Raw genomic sequence first — 25,665 nt, forward strand, 5'->3', positions numbered from 1 at the left:
AACACCACGATAGAAGCCAGAGCACATGGAAATGCCATTTACCTTCCTGCTACAGCATTACCTATTTATCTACTTGCACTGGTGTGCTTTCAAATTGCTAGGTTGGCAGGAGCTGGGGCAGAGCAACGGGAGCTCACTCCATGGCAGGGATTCCGATTCCAATTGGCAAGTCCAAGAGGCTCAGTGGTTTAGACCACATTGCCACCCGCGTCCCATACTGATCCATCTACCTCAGTATTGTCAACAGCTCTCCACTGTCTCTAGCAGGAGCCTTTCCCAGCCCTACATAGGGATGCAGGGGATTGAACCTGCAAAGCATGTGCTCTGCAACTAAGCTGAGCTATAGCCCTTCCAAAGTGACGCGAAGTCATCTAGCAGTAGAGTAGAGCAGGGGTAGTCAATTTGATACCCTGCCCCAGTGTTGTTGAAAGACAATTATCACTTCAGACTATGTGGGGCTTCAGTAGACTGTCAGTTCACATTGCAAAATCTTCACATAAAAAAACACCCCCACACCCACCCATCTTGCCCCTCTCCACCGCTTATTTCCCTCTAATGTCTCAACAAATGAAACTGATTTGTAAAAATGTTGCATGGAAAAAATACGAGAGACATTACACATACTTCTGTAAAACAAGAAAATCTTTAATAAAAAAAATAAAAAAACAAACACACACACACACGTTTCTGGAAGAAGGGCTATAGCTTAGTGTCAGGGAACTGCCATCGGAGCCAAAGGAGGAGAGAGGGCTCCAGAGGGATGCCGGAGAGGGTCCCAGTAGGGAGAGAGGCAGCCCATCCGCTGGGGAAGGAAATCAGTGTAGCACCAGTGGAGAAGGGGGGCAGATGGGGGAATCGGAGAAAAGGCTCCTGGACTCCTCACCGGAGACCAGCGGGGAGAGCACGGGTCCTCTGCTGCCCACACCCTCCCTGCGCAGAAGACTTCCACGCAGGGAGAGTAGGAGGCGACTGGGCGTCAAAGAACTTCTTTGCTGGAAGAAGTTTAAGAAACGCCCACTGACGGATTCTGCCAGCGACTGAGACAGCCATGAGTGCAAGGCTGTCCAGAGGGAAAGGGTTCAACCAGGCAACCTAGCCAGGAGTGGTGGCAACTTACGCACGAGCAACCCCCTTAGCTTTACTCATGTCAAGTGGCTGGATTTTGTTCTAACATGTGAGTCCTAACTCCCAGTGCATAATGGCACCATTTACAACTTCACAAAGAGGTTTATCTCCTCAGTGAGAACTATTCCAAGGCCCTGGCCACAACAACTGTGATGAAATGTTAAGAACTAGAAGTGGAAGAGAGGAAAGAATAGTAAATTTGCCACCATATTCAACTATAATGCAAGTTATGGAATGAGCTTCTATATTTTTCCTTAACCAAGAGTTGAATTCTCAAGTGGGTAGGTTTCTGAGTATCGATGCTTTTGGAAAATGAGAACACCCTGGTGTGTGTGTGTATGTGTTTTATTATACATGCATACACACCCACCCACCCACTCACAAAAACACATACACAAAGAGAGATACACATAAATATATACACAGAGACATATATATAAACAATTAATTTCCCCTCTCATATATATCTTTTAGCTCAAGGAAATAGATAAAAGAGGTTTACTGTAGAAATACTGACACACTGAGATGCTGTAGGAACCATAAGGAAAACAGAAGGGAACAGAAGTAACCTTTTAAAAAAACAACACACGTTTAAATGGCTCCATGCATTCTGCCCATGAACTTCTCTTTCCTCTTGAATTCACCCAGAGAGGAGCTGGACAAACAATTCATAATGTTTGCCTCCTAACAGTGGCAAAACACGCTTCTAAAGTTCAATAAAAACAAACAATTCCAGTGAAAAACAGTCGCTGGGGGAATCTGTGACCAGCAACCATGTCTTGTTCCTTCATTCTTGGCTTTTCTCCTAGAGATTTAGCTTCCGCCATTGACCTCTCCAAGGCCTTTCCAGGGGGCTGCACTCTCCTACCCTTGAGATTTCTTATCCCAAGTTTGACTCTAGCTTCCTTGCTTCCTCCCACTGGTTTATTCAGCCCTGAGATTTGGGCGATTTGGCTTTTTGTTTAACTACAGGCAACCTATGTAACTCCATTGCCTCTTTCCTGGACTCCAATTTGGCTCACCCACTCGTGGCCCAAGTTTTCTTGACATTGACTTTCCCTCTCTTTTTGTATCAGTTATATTGTTCTGAATCAAGGCTAAGATCTCCTCAATATCCCTAAAATTCCAGCTTAATAATGACAATGACAGCTTAATGACAAACCTAGACAGCATCTTAAAAAGCAGAGACATCACCTTGCCAACAAAGGCCTGTATATTTAAAGCTATGGTTTTCCAAGTAGTGACGTATGGAAGTGAGAGCTGGACCATAAAGAAGGCTGATCGCCGAAGAATTGATGCTTTTGAATTATGGTGCTGGAGGAGACTCTTGAGAGTCCCATGGACTGCAAGAAGATCAAACCTATCCATTCTTAAGGAAATCAGCCCTGAGTGCTCACTGGAAGGACAGATCCTGAAGCTGAGACTCCAATACTTTGGCCACCTCATGAGAAGAGAAGACTCCCTGGAAAAGACCCTGATGTTGGGAAAGATTGAGGGCACAAGGTGAAGGGGGCAACAGAGGATGAGATGGTTGGACAGTGTTCTTGAAGCTACCAGTATGAGTTTAACCAAACTGCGGGAGGCAGTGGAAGACAGGAGTGCCTGGCATGCTCTGGTCCATGGGGTCACAAAGAGTTGGACACGACTAAACAACAACAACAATAACGAGTCTGGGACAATATTAGAAAGCATGAGAGAGAGACACACCGTTAGCCATTCTGGACAATGGGCCTTTAAGGTAGACCAGCCATACTGCTCCATTAAATATTGGTGGGAATCTGGGCTGAAATACAGAAACAATTGCACAGCCCAATTTCAACAGAGCTTTCTTATACATAAGGGCATGCAGGATCATAAGCAAAAACTTCTTAGGATATTTTGGGATACATTTTGGAGGAAAAACAGCTTACAGTTTTCACAAGCATGCTCACAATTGTTTTAAAAGTTTACTATGGACTTCCAACAACTAGGCATTATGCACTGCATTTGGACCTGGTGTGTACATAACTCAATGTTGCAAACCAAGGCAACAACTTTCTTCTGCTGTTCTGAGCCAGGAAAGCACTCTCACTGCCTCAACAGCTGGCATTGCGAGAGAAGAATGCATTGTGGGGAGCCTTGAGATCTCAAGAGACTTAAATATACACACCAGCTGACTGCTGAGTCATCTCCCCACCCTTCTATTTCACCAATAAACTTCACACAGGAGAACATAACTGCTGCACTTCTAGAGTGGGGCAGCTCTGGTTATGGTGGGTTCATGGCACCCAATCAAAACATTCCTCAGGAGTGGTAATGCAAGCTTATAAATTGTCTCTTAGCTGATAGTCTATGACAGGAACAAAGGGACATTTTAGCAAAGTTATGGCTCTCTACCTTACCCACAACCCCCCATTTTAGGTACAAATTACTAATGTAGACATGAGTGTGGGCAGGTGAGCTAGTTAACCTTTTTGAAGGCTTAGTAGTTTGTGGGCTCATCTGTAAGACAATGCAAATTCAAACTTTATTAAATTTTGAATAGGGGTACCCTATGCGACTGAAAAGCATTTCTGTGGGGTAGTTTCTAACTAACATTCAGAGGAGTAGCCGTTATTTGGCTTTTTAAAAAAGTATTCAGTAGTAGTGGTGTTTTGTCCCACAGTAATTACTACAAGAATAAACAGGCATTTTCTTTTCAAATGTTCACCCTGTGCATTCCCAGTACTGGCCTGTATTTCTTCAAATTAGAATGTGCTATATTTACTTTTCTAATCGGGTCTTCAAGCAACACTTTAAAGTTGTCCACAACTAAAGTCTGCTTCCTTCCCAAAATAAATTTGCTTTTTTACTTCACACCCATACTGCGTCATTTCTTTTTACTAAAGGCTTTCAGTATTCCACTTAGAGAAAACAACTTCATGGCCAAATGAAATAGTTCTATCATTCCGTGAAGCGTCGTCTACTACAAAAGTGTGTGGTGTTGCTGCCAGGATTTTTGCGGCAATTGCCAAGCCATGTCTATTTTGTTATTTGTTATGGTAGCCCCCAAAAATTATTTTAACCAAAAATTAGGTGCATGCAGTTTTTGTAGTCCCCTAGAGAAATACATAACTTTACTTCTCTACTAAGTTGATATGGAGGTTTCCATTCTTCAGTCTTGAAGACATGTACTTGGGAATAGAAACCCAACTGATTTGTCCTTTTTTGTAGCAAGTTTGCTTAGAATCACATTCCACCAGGAAATTTAGTTGACAACTAATTATTTACTCACTCCTAAGTAGATATAAACCATTCACACAAGCCAGTCTCTCCAAAATAGACTTCATCTAAATTGTAGAATGACCAGGACACTCTATGTCAAAGGCAGGTTATGCTATGTAATCATGAATTGTAGAGTGCAGTTTGGATTTTTGGATTTAATTTCTAATTTTAAAAAGCACATTACCTTGACCCTCCCTCCAATACTTCTGGGGTCCCTAGTCAAAGACCACCTTGTAGAACAAGAAATAAGCTTAATAAGGTCATTTAAAAACTAAGCCATTCAAGTGACGGTGCAGAGACTTTAAACTGATTGACTGCTTTCTTGCTCGTGCATTTGGGGCTCCAGCATAGTTTTGTTATTGGCTGCAGAAAAAGCATGTGAAAGAGAAAGGTGAGCTAGACAAACAAACTCTGTAAGAACAGATGACAGGGGGGAAGGCAGACACTGAATGCATAGTCAAGAGGGAGAGGATGCTGTCAGCTCGAAATCTCAAGGGCTTTGTGCAACAGAACCAAAGGTCCCCAAGTAGCTTGCTGGAGTGCATTGGTCCCTAAGAGTTTAAATAACTCGTGTTCCTGCAGATCCCTAAGGACTGTTCATATATTCTTGTTTCCTGCATTTCTGTGTGTTTTCCTCCTACAACTGAGGAGATGTGTACAACTTATTCCATTCAAAACATTTGCTTCTGCACACTCACCATATGAACCAGAGAAGCTTAGCGGGGGGGGGGGGATTAAATGCTCCCCATGGTGGCATATTTCTAATTATTTTTTCTGTATTTGTCCCCCCATCCCCCCAAAAGTCAGAACCAACACTAAAATATTGTACAGCTAATCTCACACACTAGACAGAATTGCTGGATCTTCTTTTTTGTAGTGTGCTGACTTTTCCAGTTTCACTTTTTCCATCTGGAAAAATGCCGCAATGACTTTCCACTAATACTGTTCGTTTTTTCATCGGAAGAAAGAGCGTTTCTAAAGCTCTTACTAGACCAAGATGAGAATTCACCAATTATTGTAACAAATTGGTTCTTAGCACTAGAAGTTCAGGATTTTTCTTTTTCTCTTTTTTTTTTAAAAAAGAACACTCCACATTTCTTCGCCTGGGAAAATTCTAGAGCCTCAGTTACCTTTCTTGTGGTGAGAAAATTGCTAGTCTGCATGGTTGAAAAACAGCAGTAGTAAGCCAAAAGCAATATGTCATCTCTCCAGAAAACATGAGCTTGAGAAATTTTGAACAAATACTATTTACCATTGTGGGTTTCTGAGTGCGTTGAAAGGAAGAGAATCTCAGCCAAACAGCTGAATCCAGAATAATGGATTTGAGGTAGTGACCTATCTGTATACAAAAGTGACTTTCCAACACTGTCACACTCTTCTAATGTTTTGTTACACTTTAGTATGAGGGGGGCACTGTAGACAGGAGAAAGCTTGGTAAAGTCAGGGTAGGGTGCAGGATTCAGTGCTGTTCCCAAATGTTTCCTTTACATGTTCTCATATACCATAGGACGCACCAGACCATAGGAGGGGGAGAACAGGAAAAAAAATTCTCCCCCTCTCTGCTCAGCGCCCCTTCAGCGAAGCGTCAGGAGAAATGGAGCCCCTTCCATTTCTCCTCCTGCTTTACTGAAGGGGCGCTGCGCAGAGAGGGGAAAATGTGCAGCACCTCTCCAGCGAAGCGAAGCCTGGAGAGCAAGAGGGATCGGTATGCACCAACCCCTCTTGCTCTCCAGGCTTCAGACGGCTATACGCAAGCCTTCGGAGTGCAGCGGGAACTCCTGCTACACTCCAAAGGCTTGCAGATAGCTGCCTGAAGCCCCCGGAGCGCAGCGGGAGTTCGCGCTGTGCTCCGGGGGCTTCAGGCTTCAGACGGCTATCTACAAGCCTTCAGAGCGCACAGGGAACTCCTGCTGCACTCTGAAGGCTTGTGGATAGCTGCCTGAAGCCTCCAGAGCGCAGCGTGAACTCCCGCTGCCCTCCGGGGGCTTCAGTGAAAGCAACGTGAAGACTTCGGAGCGCGGGGGGAACTCTCCCTCTGTGCTTCGGAGGCTTCACCTTGCTATCACTGAAGCCAAGGAGCCTGCATTTGCTCCATAAGACGCACACTCATTTCCCCTTAATTTTTGAAAGGGAAAAGGTGCGTCTCATAGAGCGAAAAATACGGTAAGTGAATGCTCACACTCCTCTTTTATATGGAAAAATTATTACACTTGAGTATAGAGAGCAGAGAGGGCTGATGGAGTCTAGCAGGGAGTGGCAACAATACCCTTTGTGTCCTAGCACAAAGAACACTGACATGGCTTGGAATCCCTAAAGGATTCTTGTACTACAAAAATCTCTCCCATACCACCATAACGATAAACTGGAACAGAAGTCTTTGAATGATGGCATCTGCACTTTTACCCTAAACTTGTTACTTCTCTGCATTTACTTCACACCTATATGAACTGCATGGAACAAATTACAGATTGAATACCCAAGGTGTTTGCAGTCTCGGGAAAACAAGGTGTAGTATAACACAACACAGAAAGTTGCAATATGAAACCAAGAAAGAGAGCTGTAGTCAATTTAACTGGAATGTATTAGAAAGGATCCCAAGCAGTTACAGGAAAGAAGAGAAAGCAATATCATAGAATCACAGAATTGTAGGGTTGGAAGGAACCCAAGGGTCATCTAGTCTAACCCCCTGCAATACAGGAATAACGCGTACTGTACCAACGATTTGCATGTATATTTCCAGGTACAAGAAAGCCTGGAATTAATTACACAGTGCTCCTATTATGAAGATAATGTTAGTAAAAAATGAGTTGATAAAAATTAATATACTTAGCTGGGACGCGGGTGGCACTGTGGGTTAAACCACAGAGCCTAGGACTTGCCAATCAGAAGGTCAGCAGTTCGGATCCCTGCGACGGGGTGAGCTCCCGTTGCTCGGTCCCTGCTCCTGCCAACCTAGCTGTTCAAAAGCACGTCAAAGTGCAAGTAGATAAATAGGTACCGCTCCGGTGGGAAGGTAAACGGTATTTTCGTGCGCTGCTCTGGTTCGCCAGAAGCGGCTTAGTCATGCTGGCCACATAACCCAGAAGCTGTACGCCGGCTCCCTCTCCCAATAAAGCGAGATGAGCGCCGCAACCCCAGAGTCGGCCACGACTGGATCTAATGGTCAGGGCTTTCTTTACCTTTTAATATACTGAGCAAAAACTGGAGGCCAAGACTTAACCTCATAACAACAATTAATTTTTAAATTCAATGTTACTGATTACTAAGGGCGGGGGACTATTAAGAGCTGATGCAATCACTTATCTAGTGATGTTACTCCAGTGTATTCTACATTTAAAGGTTGTCATGCCAAGGTTTTAATTAACAAGTGAACAATTTCATTGGAGCAAGAGACAGGCACAACAATGAAGTATCAGATTGCTTGGGAAGAACCTGGGGGGGGGGTGAGACATAGGGAACTGTGGGAAGGCAAGGACCTTCAGTCCCCACATCTCCCCCTATAGGGACAAGATCTACCGGGAAGAGTTGCTGTGCTCACTAGGGCTGGCCTCCTGAGTCAACCTGGTTTTCTTGAATAAAGACTTAACTACACTGTTGCCATGTGATTTATTGCTGACCCGCTCCTGACATTAAGTTAATATTTGAAAGAAAAAAAATCAGTAAACTCAATATACTCTCGGGCTAAGGGCCCTACTTTCCCCATACTCTGATGGTCCTTTCTTAGCATAAGAGAGATTTAATTTCGGAAATTCCTTCAGGTTATGCTTAAAATAGGATAATTGTTTCACAAAGCCACAGAATGAAATTCTTCTACTAGAGGAAAACTGCAAATTGCAGAAGCTAGAAACGGGGGGCATGTGATGTGGCTAGAGATACAGAGGCATCCAGCAATGCCCTTGGGTGGCAATATTCTGAATCAAATGCATTGGCAAGTTTGAGGCATTTGCAGCCACAATATGTGTTTTGCAGCAGATGCCGTGTCTGCTTTAATATATTTTGCAGCTCATGAGGATACCACTAGCAGGTTTCCTCATCTGGACAATATCCAGTTGCTGTCCAAATGGAAATCTCCCCCCACAATCCCATTTTCGAGTTTGAACAAATCTTGGTGAACATGGAGCTAGGAACAGCAATTAAAACATAAAGCAAACACCAGGAAATCAGGTAATATTTTGCACAAAGTAGAAATGGCATCTTAATATAGCACTAGCAGTGTCAATTCTTTTAGAATATTAGTTGCCATTTCTGCTCACAGCTCCTAAATTTTACTCTATGTGTAGCCATAAGGAAAACCACACACTCTATCTCCTTTTTCTACCTATAATGAGAGAGAGAGAGAGAGAGAGAGAGAGAGAGAGAGAGAGAGAGAGAATGCATCAACAACCCCACAATCCTCACTTCCAATGGATATTACTGCTTGTTCATGCCCAATATCTAGGGGGCAGGCAACTGTTATGGGTGTCCTAAGAACAATATCAGCTCATTTGAAGTGCTCAATAGGTTTGGCCCGTGTTCTTTGTGAACACACTGCACATCTTACAGAACATGCTACAGAAATTTTAACTGCACAGAGGAATGCCTTGGCAAATGTCAACATGGAAAGGTTTCCCTGAGGACAGAAAGTGTGGAAACCATTAGGTCTGGAAACAACTGAGTAAGCACCAGCTCAAATGCACCATCCAGTCAGGTCTCCGTAATACATCCAAGCCTTTGTGCTGAATTAAGCATTGAACAATTATTACCAACTTTGTGTTCTACAACGCTACATATGCCCTGAGAAATATGAGCTGTCCAGCAGGGAGGAAACTGTTTCCATACCTATACATTTCCAGCAGAAGACACACCCTAGCTACCAAGAAACCACCAAAGTGCAGGTCCATGAAAACCTTCACCACCCACAGAAAGAAACCCAGCCGGCCCCTGTTATAAAAGCTTTGAAAGAAACAAAACATTACTTATAGGAACCAAAACTATTAACTACGCTGGCAGGGTGAAGTCTATGACAATTTATTTTTGGTTGCTCTGAAGGACAGTCTGCTATCTGTGGCCGCTTAAAGCTCTGTTCATTAGAGTGTACCTATCTGTTTGGTCTCACTATAAACAGGATAATGAATGCTTAGTGGAAAAAGACCACCATGAGAAGAACCACAACCTTCTTGGAAGATCTCCTTATTTAATTTCTTGCTCTGGTTCTTAACTAAAAAACACCGTTAATGGCAAAGAAATAGGGTTTCAAGCTTCTAACTATAGTCTTTGAAGTCCGGCAAATTCACAGGATGTGCTTACTAGATGGCTTTTTAAAAAACTACTTGCAGGAGCAATATCTCCACATCATGCCCCCAATTTGAAAATAGTAGCAATTCCAAATGGAATATATTGAAAGAAGGAAAACAAAAAAAAAAAGGGGGGGGGAACACTTTAGGCGCAAGAAGGCCTTATATCTTCAGATGCCCCACTAAGCAGTGAACCTAGAAGGAATTCATTTGCGTGCCCAGGCAGAGACTCCACAACCCCCAGGAGATCACCCAGAATAACTCACAACAACGTGTTATGGGATTAAATTGGTCACAACTTTATTAAAGCTTTCAAATGTAGGAAGACCTTGGCTTAGGAATTGGGAGTGTATCCCTCCCAGCCCCCCTGCCGGGGGACTGAGGCACAGCAGGGTTAATTGGATCTGGGGAGGGGACACTGCAAGACGTTTGTTTATGCAGCCAGCCATCCCCCTTTTCCTTGCAACTCTGGGGAGTTCACTGACAAACCTTTCAGTGTATGGCCAGTGATTCCCTTTAATGGGGAACCCCGGAATCACCACCGTGCGGGGTGGGGGTGAGTCACCGCTCCCCCCCCTTTTAGGGAAGATAGACTAAAGGATTCCGCCCAAGGTCTAAAACCACCAAAGTTGTGACAATTGCTACAGGGAAGGCAAAACCTGCACGGCAGGGGAAATTCCTTCCTGGTTCTTTAACAGCAGCCATCATAAGATGATAGGAACGCCCACTGACCTGAAAAGAAAAGGTTAATCTGTCATCAAGCATTAAACAAGGGAGGGTTGGGTGGGTGAAGCTCCGGAGCCAACTGCATGCTCCCAGGTTGGCTCCGCCCCTTATTATACCCGTAAAGCGGACTGGAGCAATGTCTGCTCAGTCTTGGCCCGCTCAGCTGGCCCTGCCTCCACCAACACCACGGGTTGGCTCATTTGAACTGGGGTTTGGTGGGAACCCCAATGGCCGGAACACAGGAAGGCAGGCCAGTGTGACCCTCTGGTGAGTCTCCAGCGGATTGGGGGTGCTGTGCGCGGCCCCGCAAAGGGCGCCCACTGATGGATGGGTGAGCAATCATTACAGCAAAGAGAGGCAAATTCCCACAGCCTGTAGGTTTATAAACATGGAACAATCCAAAGTATCTAGAAGTCTCTGCTCAAAATTACTTGCCACTGACGCCAGCTGCAAACGGAAAGGGGAGATCTTTTAAACAGACACACTTTCATTCTATTATACCAAGTTCATATGGGAATAAAATGTTCAGTTATGTTTATCTTTAAACTAGGGAAACGCCTGTCATTATGATGGACAGGGCTGTGGAGGGAGCACTGTGCATTACACACAGCCTTGTACGTACATGTAGCTATGCCAACTTCCTGCCACTGTCTGTTGAAAATGTCAATAATATTTAATACTGTCACAAATTGATAGGCAAAGCGTTTAGCGTTCTTTTATTTTTTGCAGCAGGTCAAGGTAGGTGTTAGTTTTTCAAATAAAAATTTTGATCAAATATTTTGCTTTGTAATACAAAACAGTCTGTTGAACTGTAGTTATTTTCTTCTTTTCTTGTTTTTGTGTGTATGTGTTAATCTTTTATATATGTTTTATACTCTCTAACACTTTTGAATTTCTCTGTGAATCTGTACTTTTTGTTTTATGCCAGATTTTTACCCTTAAAATCAGGCCTTGAGAAAATTAGCTGGTCTATTTCCAGAATGCTTGTGGCTGGTAATGATCAAGAATTGGAGTGTCCAGGTCATGCCATCTAGATGATATTATTGGGCCAGGCTTTTGCAAAAGCTTCTATCAGCCTGCACAGGTGGGAGCTGGGAATATCACAGGCCTATCTGAACTATCTGAACTGAGGAAACTCATCAGGCCAAACAGACACCCACACGCCAGTGAAAAGCAATGAAGCCTGAAAATGTGCACCACAACATTGCAACCATCTAGTAACATAACAAAAAAAAGTTGTTCTGGAATTTCATGTGTGTTACGTACCTGGCAGACTATTCTTCAAATAATTCTTACAAAGTACTGAAACAAGAGACATCTCTCTATACTTAATGTTCACATACCTGAAATAAGTGAACAAGCAAATCTGCAGAGGTGAGTTGGTTTGCTTAAGATTAAGTGGTTTCATGACCTGCAGCACAATCTGATGTGTGTCTACCAGGATGGGTTCAAGACATTTTGCTGCCTGAAGCAAAGTACAAGATGATACCCCTTCCTCACCATTCCATGTACAGAGGCCAACTGGACTGTTGGCTGAATATTACTTGAACAAGGGGGGTGTCCTCCACTGAAGAGAGGGTAGCAGGAGAGTTTAGGGAGCACCTACCGCCCCATCCTCAACACATGCTGCCTCATTATCTAAGGATAGGGCCGGCCTTGCTGTCTATACAGAGGCAAGTCCCAATGAGTTCAGCGGGATTTGCTTGCAGATTAGTGGGCATAGGATTGCAGTTTTAAGCTTTTAATGCTCTGAAAAAAGAAGCTGAACTCAAAAGTAAGTGCATATGTTTTTCATTGGCGTTTGTGCTACTGTATTTTTTTAAAAGCCACATTTATATGCATGAAAATGGGAAAGGAAAAAGGCACAGTGCAAAGATAGCAAATAATGAATACTGGGGTCACCATCAGCAAACTTTTCCTTTATGATGAGAAGCTTTTAATACCAACATTTCTTCATTTAAAACCACTCACATCAAAGAAACAGTCAAGAACAGCAATACCTTCTGATGTTCTTCAAGTATAAATATAGGAATCGTTTTGTTTTCATAAACCAAGCAAAGAGAAACTACTGTGTAGTTCTATCACAGTAGGTCTGTGTTTTTAGCTTACAGCAAAGCTACCATCAGGTGAAATAAAACAATGAATCATTGAGGGAGAGCCTGTTAATTGAATCAATCTGGCCCAATCCAGCTATTTGTTAAATTGTTAAAACAATTTAGTAACCCCAAGGGCAGTTACCAGCTTTCAGTAAGAAATGGCAACAGATAATGTCCTCATGATAATTTTATGAAACAAATGAAAACACTGCTACAAGACAAAGCTGTACTGTTAAAACATATCTAGTAGGTTCATAAAATGGTCAACATCTATGGTTTGAGTAGCTGCTTAGCAATAAATACAAGTTAACAAAGCAATCCTATACATGTATACTCAGAAGTAATTCTCAATGAGTTCAAAGGGCCTTACTCTGTGGTCCTGTGCTCAGCTACTGAGGGCAAGCTCGACTGGGTGTCTTGGGACCACACTTTGCTATAAATAACTTTCAGAGACATGCTTCCAACATATTAAGTCACACATGTGCTGATCGCTCTTGAGTGGGGAGGTGCCTGTAAATACTTTTCAGTATGTTCAAAACTCTGATAATACTTGCATTCCTATTTATTTCAGTTTAGTTTGGTGGCTGGAATAGACAATGTCTCACTTTTTTCCAGCCATTATTATTTCTAAACTCAAAGATTTACAGCGTTGCCCAGTGACTCCTTATGTTGTTACACTGGCGAACAAATAACTATGGTATGGCTGGTAAATTCTGGAATCTGCTTCAGCCTATTTTGTGGTTTGTCATTCCAAGTGGAATGGGGAGAGCAATGCATATATATATATATATACACATTAAGTAGGTGTTCAACATATTTTTCAAGGTCAAAAAATCACAGAAGGCAGAAATTCTGCCCATTGCTCAGTACTATTTAAATACTTTTGAGTTTTTTGGGAGGGAAATTACTACTACATTATTTTCAAATGCCTGTGTTTTGGCTCTGCATATAGAAAGTCCACATTATTTTAATATATTCAGCTTTAAGTCTGTTTCCCAGACACAGAGGAAACTAGGTTCAAAACAGATATGAAAATGACAAACTATGTTAACATAAAAACTGCATTTATGCGGGGGAAACCATTTACAAGCTGCCAGCTAGATGTGCTTACTTTAATTCCAAATTGACTAAAAGCCCCACTCCCGCCGAAGACGACAGATGGGTGTTAGTATTTAACTAAGTACCATCAGCAAGCACCTGAGTCAAAGTTAGATAGCGCCTCCACTGCCTTTTCAGATATATGGGAAAATTCAGTGGCTGAACACTGAGCATCTATTTTAATCTTTAAACAAGACACTATCGCTGGCAGGGCTGAAGGAAGAGAGAAGAGAAAACTCTTCTTATAACCCTCTCGTTTAACTTCAGACGGATGTTAATGGTACAAAGCCAGCAAAGTGATAAATAGGTTCTGGCAGAGAATTCTTCCTACCTTGAGCAGTACTACAGTTTATCGTTCGTTTTAGCCATTCAGAACAGGAAGTGGGGTGGTGTTGCCTCAGTGTGTGTTCACAGATACTTCTTTGGCAAATACTCTGTGTGTACTAAAAAAGCATAAAAATGGCTTTATTTCATGAGCAGATTCATCTCCAAAGATCTGCTGGGGGAAACCCAGCAACTGGGGAAGCCTCGGCCAGAGTTAAAATAGCTAGTGTATTCACATCTTCACAGTGAACAAAGGGGTTGACTGATTCACCAGACAAGCAATTGGCTAATTTTACACTGTGGGAAAGATCACAGACACTCATACACAAATTAACAGCATCTGCCACTCCAATTCAAATGAGGATTAAAATGCTGCTCTTCACTTAACTCATAATTGGAGCATTTTCATTTTTCTATTGCTGTTTATAACATCCTTGATGACTCTAAGGCGCAAGGACTCTTTGCCCGAATCTTCTATAATTAACAAAGGCTTATTCACGTAAGCAATCCTGTTGACTGTAACGGAATAAAATTTAAGATAGGCACCATGCAACTAGGGATGTTAAGCAGACATTCCTTATTCATCCTTGATTCAATTTATCAGCTACCCAATAATAAAGGGTTTTCTGGGCTATGTGCAAAGTAAAAAATACACTTAAAATAACAATTACAATAGGACAGATCAAGAAGCAGCGAAGAGGATAAGTGATTATCAATGATCAGTTAGAAGAGTGAGTCAAAAAATTGTTTTCAGAGAGCTAGTATCAAGTTTGTATCCTAAATACACTTAGGCACAATTAATGTGATCAGGGAGGTATAGGAGATGCTGATATCATCTGTAAGGAGGGACCTCATATGTTGATTAAATGACATGGTTCTTTCTGATGCTAACATATACTGGTCAGGGCCAACATGTTACATATTCCTTATTTGAGCTTATTTCAAATCAATCTGAGTTTTCCATTGACAATTTAGCTTTAATCAGCGCATGATAACCAATCACGTGCTTTTGCGTAGGCATGCCTAGGCTCCAGAACTTCTGTGAGCAGTTGTATTAACTTGCACGTAAGTAGAAATAAGTTATAATATGTGCATGCACAAAAGGCATATGCAGCTGACCAGAATCAGGCGATAACGGGGGTGGGGGGGGAGTCGATCGGATTTGAAACAAGACCAAATAAGGCCGCAAGAACTGACCCTTCTCTGAAGTACAGTAAATCTAGCTCAATGGGATTTACTGCAGGGTTAAAGGTAAAGGTAAAGGGACCCCTGACTGTTAAATCCAGTCACGGACAACTCTGGGGTTGCTGCGCTCCTCTCGCTTTAGGGGCCGAGGGAGCCAGCGTACAGCTTCTGGGTCATATGGCCAGCATGATTAAGCCACTTCTGGTGAACCAGAGCAGCGCACAGAAACGCCGTTTACCTTCCCGCCGGAGCGGTACCTATTTATCTACTTGCACTTTGACGTGCTTTTGAACTGCTAGGTCGGCAGGAGCAGGGACCAAGCAATGGGAGCTCACCCCGTTGCAGGGATTTGAACTGCCGACCTTCTGATCGGCAAGTCCTAGGCTCTGTGGTTTAACCCATAACTGCTTCATACTCTGTAATAATGTTGGTGTCAGAGTTATAAAACATGTGTGTTCAGGTATTGGTAGGCATTACAAACAAACCCTCCAGATACATGAATTGTTTGCAAAATGACCACTGTAAGCAAAGAGACCTTTCAAATGTTGTGTGTGTGATTTATTTATTAGAATGATTGATATCCTACCTTTCAGGATACAGATCTTTCCAAGGTGGCTTGCAAGAACATTAAACTGCATTTTTAAAAACCACAGTAAACAAGTTCATAGGAGCAGAAGAAGTAGCCTTACAATGAGTCATACCTATTGATGCATCTAGCTCAGTATTGACTGGAAGCAGCTAGCCAGGGTTTCAGGGTCTCCCCCACCCCACTTGGATATGTCAGGGATTGAACCATAGGCCTTCTGAGCACAGGGCAGATGATCTATCACTGAGCCACTTTCCTTTTAAGGTCAAAATATGGAAAGTCATTAGGCTCCTTCCTAAGGGGCACTTGGTGGTAGAATGGCCCTATGTGTGTGGTGAGAGAGTACAGTCCAGCTGCAGCAGGCCCCAATGTTTTTTCACTTCCCTCCCTTTCTTTCCTTGCTACAGGCCAGTCGATGGCAAATGACCCTGTATTGGGAGGGAAAATCCGGATGGTATCATGTAGGGAACGCAGGCGTCATAATGAAGAATCAAATACTATTGCACAGTTTTGAAATACAAACAGTTGCTTTGTAGCACAACATTTATGATCCAGATAGTTCCCTACTCCATCACAATATTAAAAGTGTAAACACCGGGGGAGAATCTCAAAATGCTTCTCATATGTAGCAAGTATAGGAAGGAAAGCTGCATCAAAGCTATATAAATTTCTATATTCATATCAGTATTTGCTGTTTTCCAAATATTGCACTGAAATTTTTCCAGTTCCAAAATATTTTGCACCACTTTGGCAGACAAATGTTGAGATGGGCATTTTGGATCAAGCTGCTACCTCAGTTTCTAATGGCAATAGTTTTATTTCACAAAGTCTTTAAAGCAGGCGCTTAATTTTTGTCCTCTTTGAGGAGGCACTCCCTTCATAAGACAGGATTTTGGTTTTGGTTTTTTTAACCTACAGTTTTGTTGTTCAAGTTAAGGAGGTCTGTTTAGCGTTATTTGTCTGCAGTGGAAACGGACTATCAAAGAGTAAAGAAGCAGGCACAGACTGTAAGGTGGGAGGAGGACATGAGACTTAATGATGTATTTCATCCTGGCTTCAAGGAGTGGCAGCACAGCTCGACGCAACCGAGTGAGACCCCTCTGCATGCGTAGCAAACAGAAGCCACTGGCCAGCCGTCAGAACAATAAGTTCAGCCTTTGATTCTTATGTTGCTACTGTCCAGCACATAGGACCCTGTGTTCATAACTGCTCTGTGTGTGCTGTATCTCTAGGATCTTCTCTGTGGCTTAATGGACTGGAGGTTGTGGTTTGGCTCATTTTCCAGATAGATACAGGTGACCAGTTGTGAGAGGGTAATTGCCACGTCAACACAGAAGCCTGATCTGACCATACAACCTCCATACAAACCTGCTCAGCGCTGCTCCTGACATCCAATCAGCAGCAAATAATTTCACAGCATTAAAAATAAAAACAAAACTTGGGAGCAAAATCAAAGCCCGTTATTTCCAACCTTAAATTGCCAGCAATTAAAATATCATATCCTGGTTACGAACTTTCGGCTGAATAACAATACTTTAAAACATTTGGGTCTCGTTAGAGAAATGTGCCATTCTTTCGTTTCTGGCTAAGAAGAAAACTCGAGATATTTCAGCTTATAAAAAGTAGGTGCTCTCTGCAGAATCAGTGTTGATGAGAACCATACCACCGAACAGGAAGTTCAAAAGACAGAATGGCAGATGAGAGCTGCTCCATCTGTTCTGGAAACATATAACTGTACTGCAGAGGCCAAAACAACTGACAGAGCTAAGTCATTATTCATGGAAAGACTCTGAACCCTGGCCATTTGTCAACTGCAGGCCCAAACGGGCTTGCAGGCATCACACACTGATTAGTGCTCTAATAACTGTCACATGCAAGAGGTGTTGCTGAAACTGACTGCTGAAATTTGGGGGCTGGGGCAGGAATAAGGTACGTCTCTCACAGATTGACCTCAATGACCATCACTGACTGACCTTGACTAGGCGATTCTCAAGTGCTAAGATGCCCCTTTTCAAGGAAAAGAAATGAGAAAGATGCTTGCATGGGAATTTGGCTGTGAGGTGTGATGGGTTTTCTGGAATCCTAGTATTCCCTTTGACTTCAGTAGCTTAATTCCATTGTTAAGGCCAAAGAAAATATGTAACCCATCAGATGCATGCATCAGCAAAGGGGACCAATAAAAGTGGGCTGTGACAAGTCTGCTGCTTTCACAAATTAGAATTGCTTGAATTCTTCAGGAGAACCAATTGGAACAGAGATAAATTTGATGGTTGGCTATGGTGGCCTATACATTCACTCCCAAGCAGGGTTTTTGTAGTAGTAATGAAGTCTGGTAATTATTAGCTCAGATCCTCCAAGTGCCCCTATTTTCCAGGGATGTCCCCAATTTAGAGAAGCCATCCTGGTTTCTGATTTGATCCCGGAATGTCCCATTTTTCTTAGGATGTCCCTATTTTCATTGGAGAAATGTCGGAGGGGGTGGAATTATCCATCCTTCAAGCTGTCTGACGGCAATCCTGTATAGGGCAGTTTTTTAAAAATGTTTTCATATATGTTGGAAGCTGTGCAGACTGGATGGGGCAACCCAGTAAGTTGTGTGGGGTATAAACAGTAAAATTATCATTATGGAATGGGACGTCCCTATTTTCATCGGAGAAATGTTGGAGGATATGTTAGCTTCCCTGCTTGAATGTCACAAAGGTGGCAGGCAGTAAGAAGGCCTTTGACAGTTTTGCTCAGACCCTAAAGAGCGTAAGGCAGGCAGAAGCGCCTTGGCAAAGAGAAAATACCAAGCAAGTTGGGAAATCAGGGGGCAAGGAAGGGCCTAACACTCAGAACTCTAAAATATGCAAGGAACCTCTATGAGACTACCAAAGGATAACCCTCCAACTTGTGCTTGGTGACTGTGAACAGCAGTGGAGGGTGGCAGTGCTGATGTGCTCATCCCATACCCTCAGGTGCTTAATTAAACCTTAACGTGAATGCCTGCAGAGGGCTTCTGGTAAAATTATTGTAGTAGGCCACTTCCAGCTTTTGCTTACTTATGCTCCACAGTGGCTGAGATATCTAGTTAGTTGGAGATGGGCTGAGGAGTTTGGTAGGCAAGGCTTCTGCCATCACCTTCATTTCCTAAGAATGCCTCTAGACCCACACGGAAAATGAATACTTTGCCAGAGGCCAGTACTTTGCTACAAAGTGCCCCCTGTTGCCCATAATACCTTTTCACTTAAAAAACGAAAAGGAAGGGGAGGGAGCTGTGGCAAGTGCTAAGGAAGGAGTTCACATTGGCAACCCAAGATTCAGGTACTGAAGAGCAACAGGTCTCCATGGTGAGAGGCAGGAGGCTATTCAAAGCCTGACTTCAGATGCCAGAGTTTGAATCTGAAACTTTTACATGCAAAGCATGGGCCCAACCAACTAGCTACAGCCATTCCCCTCAAAGACTACAGTAACATGTGCTATAATGTTTGCTTGTGAAACATGGACCACTTATAAACACCATCTCCAGCTCCTCGAAAGATTCTATCAAAGGTGTCTCCGAAAAAATTTACAAATCACTTGGGAAGACAGGCAAACTAATGCCAGTGTACTGGAAGAAGCAAAGATCACCAGTGTCAAAGCAATGATTCTTCAACATCAACTTCGTTGAACTGGTCATGTTGTGCAGATGCCTGATTATCATCTGCCAAAGCAACTACTCTATTCCAAACTGAGAAATGGTAAGCGTAATGCTGGTGGTCAACAAAAGAGGTTCAAAGACTCTCTCAAGGCAAATCTAAAAAAAATGTACTATAAACACCAACAACCAGGAAACACTGGCCTGCGAATGCTCCAATTGGACAACAGCCTATACCAAAGGTGTCATAGGTTTTGAAGACACTCAAACTCAGGATGAAAGGGAGAAACAGGCTAAGAGGAAGGTACACTTGGCAAACCCTTAAGGTGATCAGCTCCCACCTGGAAACCTATGTCCCCACTGTGGAAGGACGTGTGGATTCAGAATTGGCCTCCACAGTCACTTACGGACTCACTTTTAAAACCGTGTTTATGGAAGACAATCTTACTCGGCTATGAGTGATCGCTGAAGAATAAGAATGTTTGTCTCAGTTCTACAGCATTATTTGAAAAGCAAAGCAACGAACTTAACAACAGCAGTCAATAATCCACTTTGAGAAACAGGAAGAACCCTAACAGAAATTATGACTATACAGAAGGAAAATGAAAATTAGTTTTGTAAGGTGACCGTTTTTATGTTAAATATTCTAACTTTTTTTTTAAAAAAAGCTTTCAGTATAAATGAACAGCAGAAATTATAACACAGAAGCATCATGGCAGAGTTGTTTCTTTTAAAAAAACAACAAAGCAGCCTAGCTTCATTTTCTACATTTGGAGAAAATCTATTACAGTGGAAAATATAGTCTTTAGTTATTGTCATCTTTTCCTTTGTGTCGTGTGAGGAGGCATTTTTATGGTGATTCCAGAGAAAATGGGAAGGAGCCTAGACATTCTCGGTGTTGCTTATTATCTATTTTTCAGAAAAATGAATCAATGGTCAGAACGTTTATTTTAGATAGGGACACCCACAATATAATAAACTTGCCACTCAGGCAACCATTATGAAAACTGAAGCTGAATTAAACTGCGCTGCAGGATGCTGACCCACACATACACCCCACCTCCCTAGCTTTCTTGGACAGAGAAAATAAACTACCGTTCAATCTTCAAACAAGGGAAGAAATATATTGTGGGAAAGTCTTATTGAACTATTCAAAACGATGAAATTTCTACTAACAGAATGAAGTGTCTAGTTAAATCAGATTTACAGCCCAAACCTATACCTGATTAGCTCAGAAGCAACTCCCAATAAATTCCGCTGGATTTGCTTTCTACCGAATGTGCACAGAATTACAGCTTTAAGATTATTTTTGCTTGCAAATGTCCACCAATAAGTCAAAGCACTCTTGCAGAGGGCAGGGAAGGATTGCTGTAAACTGCATTTCTTCTTGGAGCAAATACTGAGAGCAATCTTTGTGCACACTTAGATTTTACTGCCTGCAAATGTAATGGAAGGAAGCTCGCAGAAGGGGACTTTCACACAACCATTATCCCACTCTAGCAGTTTGTGACCATTAAAAAGCCTCCCTGGAGGGTCGGAGGAATTTCCTGAATGATAGGTGCAGGAGGATGATAGGATGGAGGGTGGGGGAAATTCCACTGCAAACCACTCCGCCCCGTCCCACACAATTCAGGAGGATTCTGGACTTCCCAAGAGGACTGGGGAGCAGTGCAAGGGAAGGAAGGGATGTGAAAGTCCCCTTTCGTAATCTTCCTTCCACTCAGGAAGTCAGCATCCATGCTGCATAGGATGTAAGAGCTACATTACACTAATAAACTCCCATTGACTTTGATAAGGTTTAAAAGCAGCAGAACCACATGGAGGAATTGTAGCTAAACCAAGCTGGCAGGAATGACCGCTCCCCACTTAAAACGGGGGGCGCCTTTTGCGTGGACGCGTGCAGCCCTGGATCTGGAGTGGCCCCATCAGCATAGGCTTTGCCTTCCCTCAGGTGGGATACCTGGAGGTCCCCGCCTACCCCAGTGAGTTGTCCAATCCCACCTGGGGGAAGCGTTGCCAGGGAAACCAGGCCAGGTAAGGGGAGGGATTACCTGCCCACACAATAGAGGGTGGATCTTAATTGGTAATCCTCACTTGGCTCCAGAGCTTCTCCCACCCTACCCACCCTCAGTTAATGTCTTCTTTTGCAGGTTAACTTTTCTTCATAGGTTTTGCAGGTTAACCTGTCTCCACAGGTATGCGGGCGCTGCTACGATAAGGTCGCTGTTAAAGGGCCGGAAAGGAATTTCCCTGCATTGGCAGGTTTCGCCTTTCCCGTAGCAAAACGTCACAACTTTGGCGGTATCAGGCCTTGGGCGGAATCCTTTAGTCCATCTTCCTCTTTGCGGCGGCGATACCAGGGTTCCCCGTTAAAGGGGTTTTTGAAGGGAGGCTTTGGCCGTACGCCGAAAGGTCGTCATTGCTCTCCCCTGCGGCGGCGTAACGGGGGCGGCTATCTCTGCTTGAACATATGTTCTCCAGAGCCGGCCCATCCCCCCCCCCACACTGGATAACCCTGATGCTCCCTAGGTCCCCGGCTGGGGACTGGGGAGGGAGAATGCCCAATGCCTGAGCCAAGGTCTACCCATTTGAAATTTAATAAAGTTGTGGCCAATTTAATCCCATAGCACGTTGTCTAGAGTCGTTATTCCGCATGACGGGGGGGACCACTCGGGATCTGGGGACTCCGCCTGTCCACGCAAAAAACCCCCTAACGTACAAAAATAAGCACAAAGGCTATACAGTGGTACCTCGGGTTACAGACGCTTCAGGTTACAGACTCCGATAACCCAGAAATAGTACCTCGGGTTAAGAACTTTGCTTCAGGATGAGAACAGAAATCGCAAAATGACGGTGCGGCGGCAGTGGGAGGCCCTATTAGCTAAAGTGGTACCTCAGGTTAAGAACAGTTTCAGGTTAAGAACGGACCTCCAGAACGAATTAAGTTCTTAACCCGAGGTACCACTGTAGTACTAATCTACCTGACAAACCATGGCTAAGAGTACATTTGAAATAATACAGCTAACTTACACCTTTGAAATCATTAAGTGCAATTAATACAAGAAGAGCCAGTCCCAGGACAATAAACAGAAAGAAAAACAAAATAAAATATTTTACTATTATTGATAATTTATATTAGACACCACTTTTTGAAACCAACCATTATGGAAAATTGGGCTTTAATTCCTAGGGGTGCTATTCTGACAGTGTTAAAGAGTTCACAATCTGATGCTTGCAGCAGAGTCCTAATCAGCACTGTTTTTCTAGAAAAAGATGAACATCTCACCATGAACATCTCCCTTGTTCTCTTAGAATAGAAGTGGCACCTACCTGAGAGGTGCCAGAACCAGGTTTCAGCAAGTTCTGGCTGCAAAAAGTCCTGGTCACGCTAGCAATCTCCAAGCCATAGAAGTTAGTAAAGCCTATCAAAGTCAATGGAACTTACTTCCTAAGAAAAGTGCTTAGGATCAAAGCCTTAGTATAGCAGTACTGATTTTACCACATGTTAACATCTAAATAATCACACAGTACGGTGAAAATCTGAAACTACTAATTATGAGACATCAGTAAAAGATGTCCTATTAGTAGTGGTGACGTAACCATGATAAGGAGGTCATATTTCATCATCAGACAGTTCAAAAGGATTCCTCTCAAGCCACAATATCCATCTCTGGTTTATATCACGGGCTGCCTAGGCAGCGCTCACTTATATGTCAGCCAATACATTTTGTTCAACATTTAAAACGCTGACACTTTCACGTGTTTAAAGTCAGAATAAGCTTTGGTTTTAAAGAGTAAGTCAGTAAAAAATCTTATATGGTAATAATTAGATACATTTTTTTAAAAAAAGAGTTGCATTATTACGCTTACAGTTTTACCTCAGGTTACAGACACTTCAGGTTACAGACTCCACTAACCCAGAAATAGTACCTCAGGTTAAGAACTTTGCTTCAGGATGAGAACAGAAATCGTGCTCCAGTGGCGCGGCGGCAGCGGGAGGCCCCATTAGCTAAAGTGGTACCTCAGGTTAAGAACAGTTTCAGGTTAAGAACGGACCTCCAGAACAAATTAAGTTCTTAACCCGAGGTACCACTGCATGTAAATGTACGATTTGGAGAAGAGTTAACATTTCACAAATAAGACTCAGAGGAAGGGTGCTATTGCTCTATTGACATTCCTTTCAAGGCCTGAACACAAAACTGCTGCCCCCAAATCTTTCACGTGTGGTGGGCAGTGGGGCTGGCTATGCAGTTGTCTCCCCTGGGTACACCATGTAACATACAACTCAGGTAATACAACTCAGGTAAATGGCTTGTATAGCCATGGGCCATATATTACATTGACCTCATGTATGGGGGGAAATCACAATGTCCTCTTCTCCCCACCCACCCACTGCTAATATCCAGGTAGCAATTGTATAAATATGATAGAATCCAAAGGTACTTGGACAGTCAAGGTCTTCAGCTGTTTTAGTAAGTATTCTGCAGTTTAATTCCAACTGTTCCCCATTAACTTATTAGGGTACCTTCAGGGCTTTTTTTCAGTGAGAACTTGCTGGAACTCAGTTCTGGCACCTCTCAGGTGTGCGCCATTGCCATTCTAAGAGAAAGAGGGAGGCATTCATGGTGAGTTCCTGCACCTCTTTTTCTAGAGAAATAGCACTGAAGAACTTCCCTTAATTTACGTCACATATTGTGTTGCCTCAACTTCCCCCAAACCAATGAAATTTATAGTGGAATTTTCCTGTTCCAAAGCTCACCACCACCACCATTTAAGTGATGGCATACTCTAATAGAATATTTTAAATTAGGAGCCATCTGTTGACCTGGAAATCTGCCCTTCTTAGGTGCATAGGTTACATTTCTTCAATTCAGCCATCAGGGCAGCCTGGAAATTCAGCTTCTGAAGCTCATCATTTTGGAAGCACTTACCAGAAATGAGACACTGTACGGTATTGGGATTTCCCATTTTTGTTCCAGGATTATAATAAAATAAAAAAACCTGCATGCCCAGCAATACTTTTGACATTCACTCTTTGAATAGCAGCTTCCATTGGCAACCCATGTTTGAATCTTAATGGGAGCTTTAAAGAAGTTTATGATATAGCATCTGTTCAAAGAAAATAAATCAAACTGGGTATGTATAAATTTTGGACTGTGGCCCAGGTATATCTTTTTTAACACAAGGGCCAAATCTTTATTAGAGTAGACAGCAATGGATTATAACAGGAGAAGTGCATCTGGATTGGCTTTAACTGGCTCTAACACTGTCATGCTAAAAAGGCCTGCAACTTAGTCCTCAACAATTTTAAAAAAAACTTGCATCCCAGCCATTTTTGCAAAATGTAAAACACTGAGATATGTTACACCTCCCCATAATTTAAAATATGGGAAATAAAATGTACTTCATATAATGAATCAAGATGAAAAAGTGTCTTGCTTGAAATATTTTATAAACAGAAATGTTAATATACACTTTAAAAACTGCTCCCATTAAAGGAAAAAAACTGCTCACTGATGAAAAACACGATTTGCAATAAAAGGATATGATTTTGAAAAGTTAGATCCATTTCTTACTACAAAACTAAGCAAATTTATACAAATCATTCTGGAAATATATAGACCATAAAAATATTTGTAAAAAATATACTGACAATGGTCATTATCTTAAAATGGAATTTTAAAAGACATATGTCTTAATTTATCATAAGGTTGTATTGTCATAAAGATAACTTTTATGGAATCTACAAGACTCAAAAACAAGATTTTCCAGTCATTAAGCCTGGCAAGGGCTTAATGTTTCCAACCTCCTAACTATGGCTAATGTTTCAAGCGCAAATGTAGCCATGTCTAGAAGATAGGGAACATTACATCTTCATTGAGCCATGGTACTTGGCTTGTATTGCCTCTGTTGAAACAATTCATATGAGCAGGCTATAAAAGGATCTTTGCTCTTCTTAACTGCCCGATACCCATATTCATGCGAATTGGATTTCTGTTGGAGGTGCAAACATTTCAAATAGTGTAACAATTTGCAGATATGTAGTACCTCCACATTTTGAAATGCTTTGCTAACTTAAAAAACAACATGAAAAAGAATATTTGGTTTGGTTTTTGTTTGGGGTTTTTTTAAAAAAAGAGTTTTCCCCATTAAGTAATTATTCAGAGTGAACTTTGCAATATTATGCAGAAATTCAGAGAATAATTGGATCCAGACCTCTAATACTCCCAAGCCAAAAAAAGAGAACCATCTTCTTTGATAAACTGGGCTGATAATCAAGCTGCATATTTGCATTATAAGCATTTGCTTTACTTTGATGAGTAGTCATTCCTTAAAAGGCAGGCAAACGAGAGCAAAACAAAAAACAAAACCCCAGATCCTTCAGCTTAACTT

At 42.4% G+C, this 25,665-nt stretch overlaps 1 protein-coding gene across 2 annotated transcripts in view; it reads right to left on the reverse strand.

Moving 5' to 3' along the window:
• The window catches only part of SCFD2 (sec1 family domain containing 2), a 155,725-nt gene that overhangs the window by 64,187 nt on the left and 65,873 nt on the right, over window positions 1–25,665 (reverse strand). Inside the window, exon 6 of one of the 2 annotated variants that reach the window (XM_079990037.1) lies at window positions 15,577–16,084. The exons of the other annotated variant lie outside the window; for it this stretch is intronic. Within the exon in view, the coding sequence (XP_079846163.1) occupies window positions 15,897–16,084 (188 nt within the window). The 3' untranslated portion in view covers window positions 15,577–15,896. Of the gene's footprint in view, window positions 1–15,576; window positions 16,085–25,665 lie in introns of those variants that run through there. 2 annotated transcript variants of the gene reach the window in all.

This window comes from Podarcis cretensis (assembly GCF_951804945.1).
Source record: "Podarcis cretensis genome assembly, chromosome: 9".
Lineage (NCBI taxonomy): Eukaryota > Metazoa > Chordata > Lepidosauria > Squamata > Lacertidae > Podarcis > Podarcis cretensis.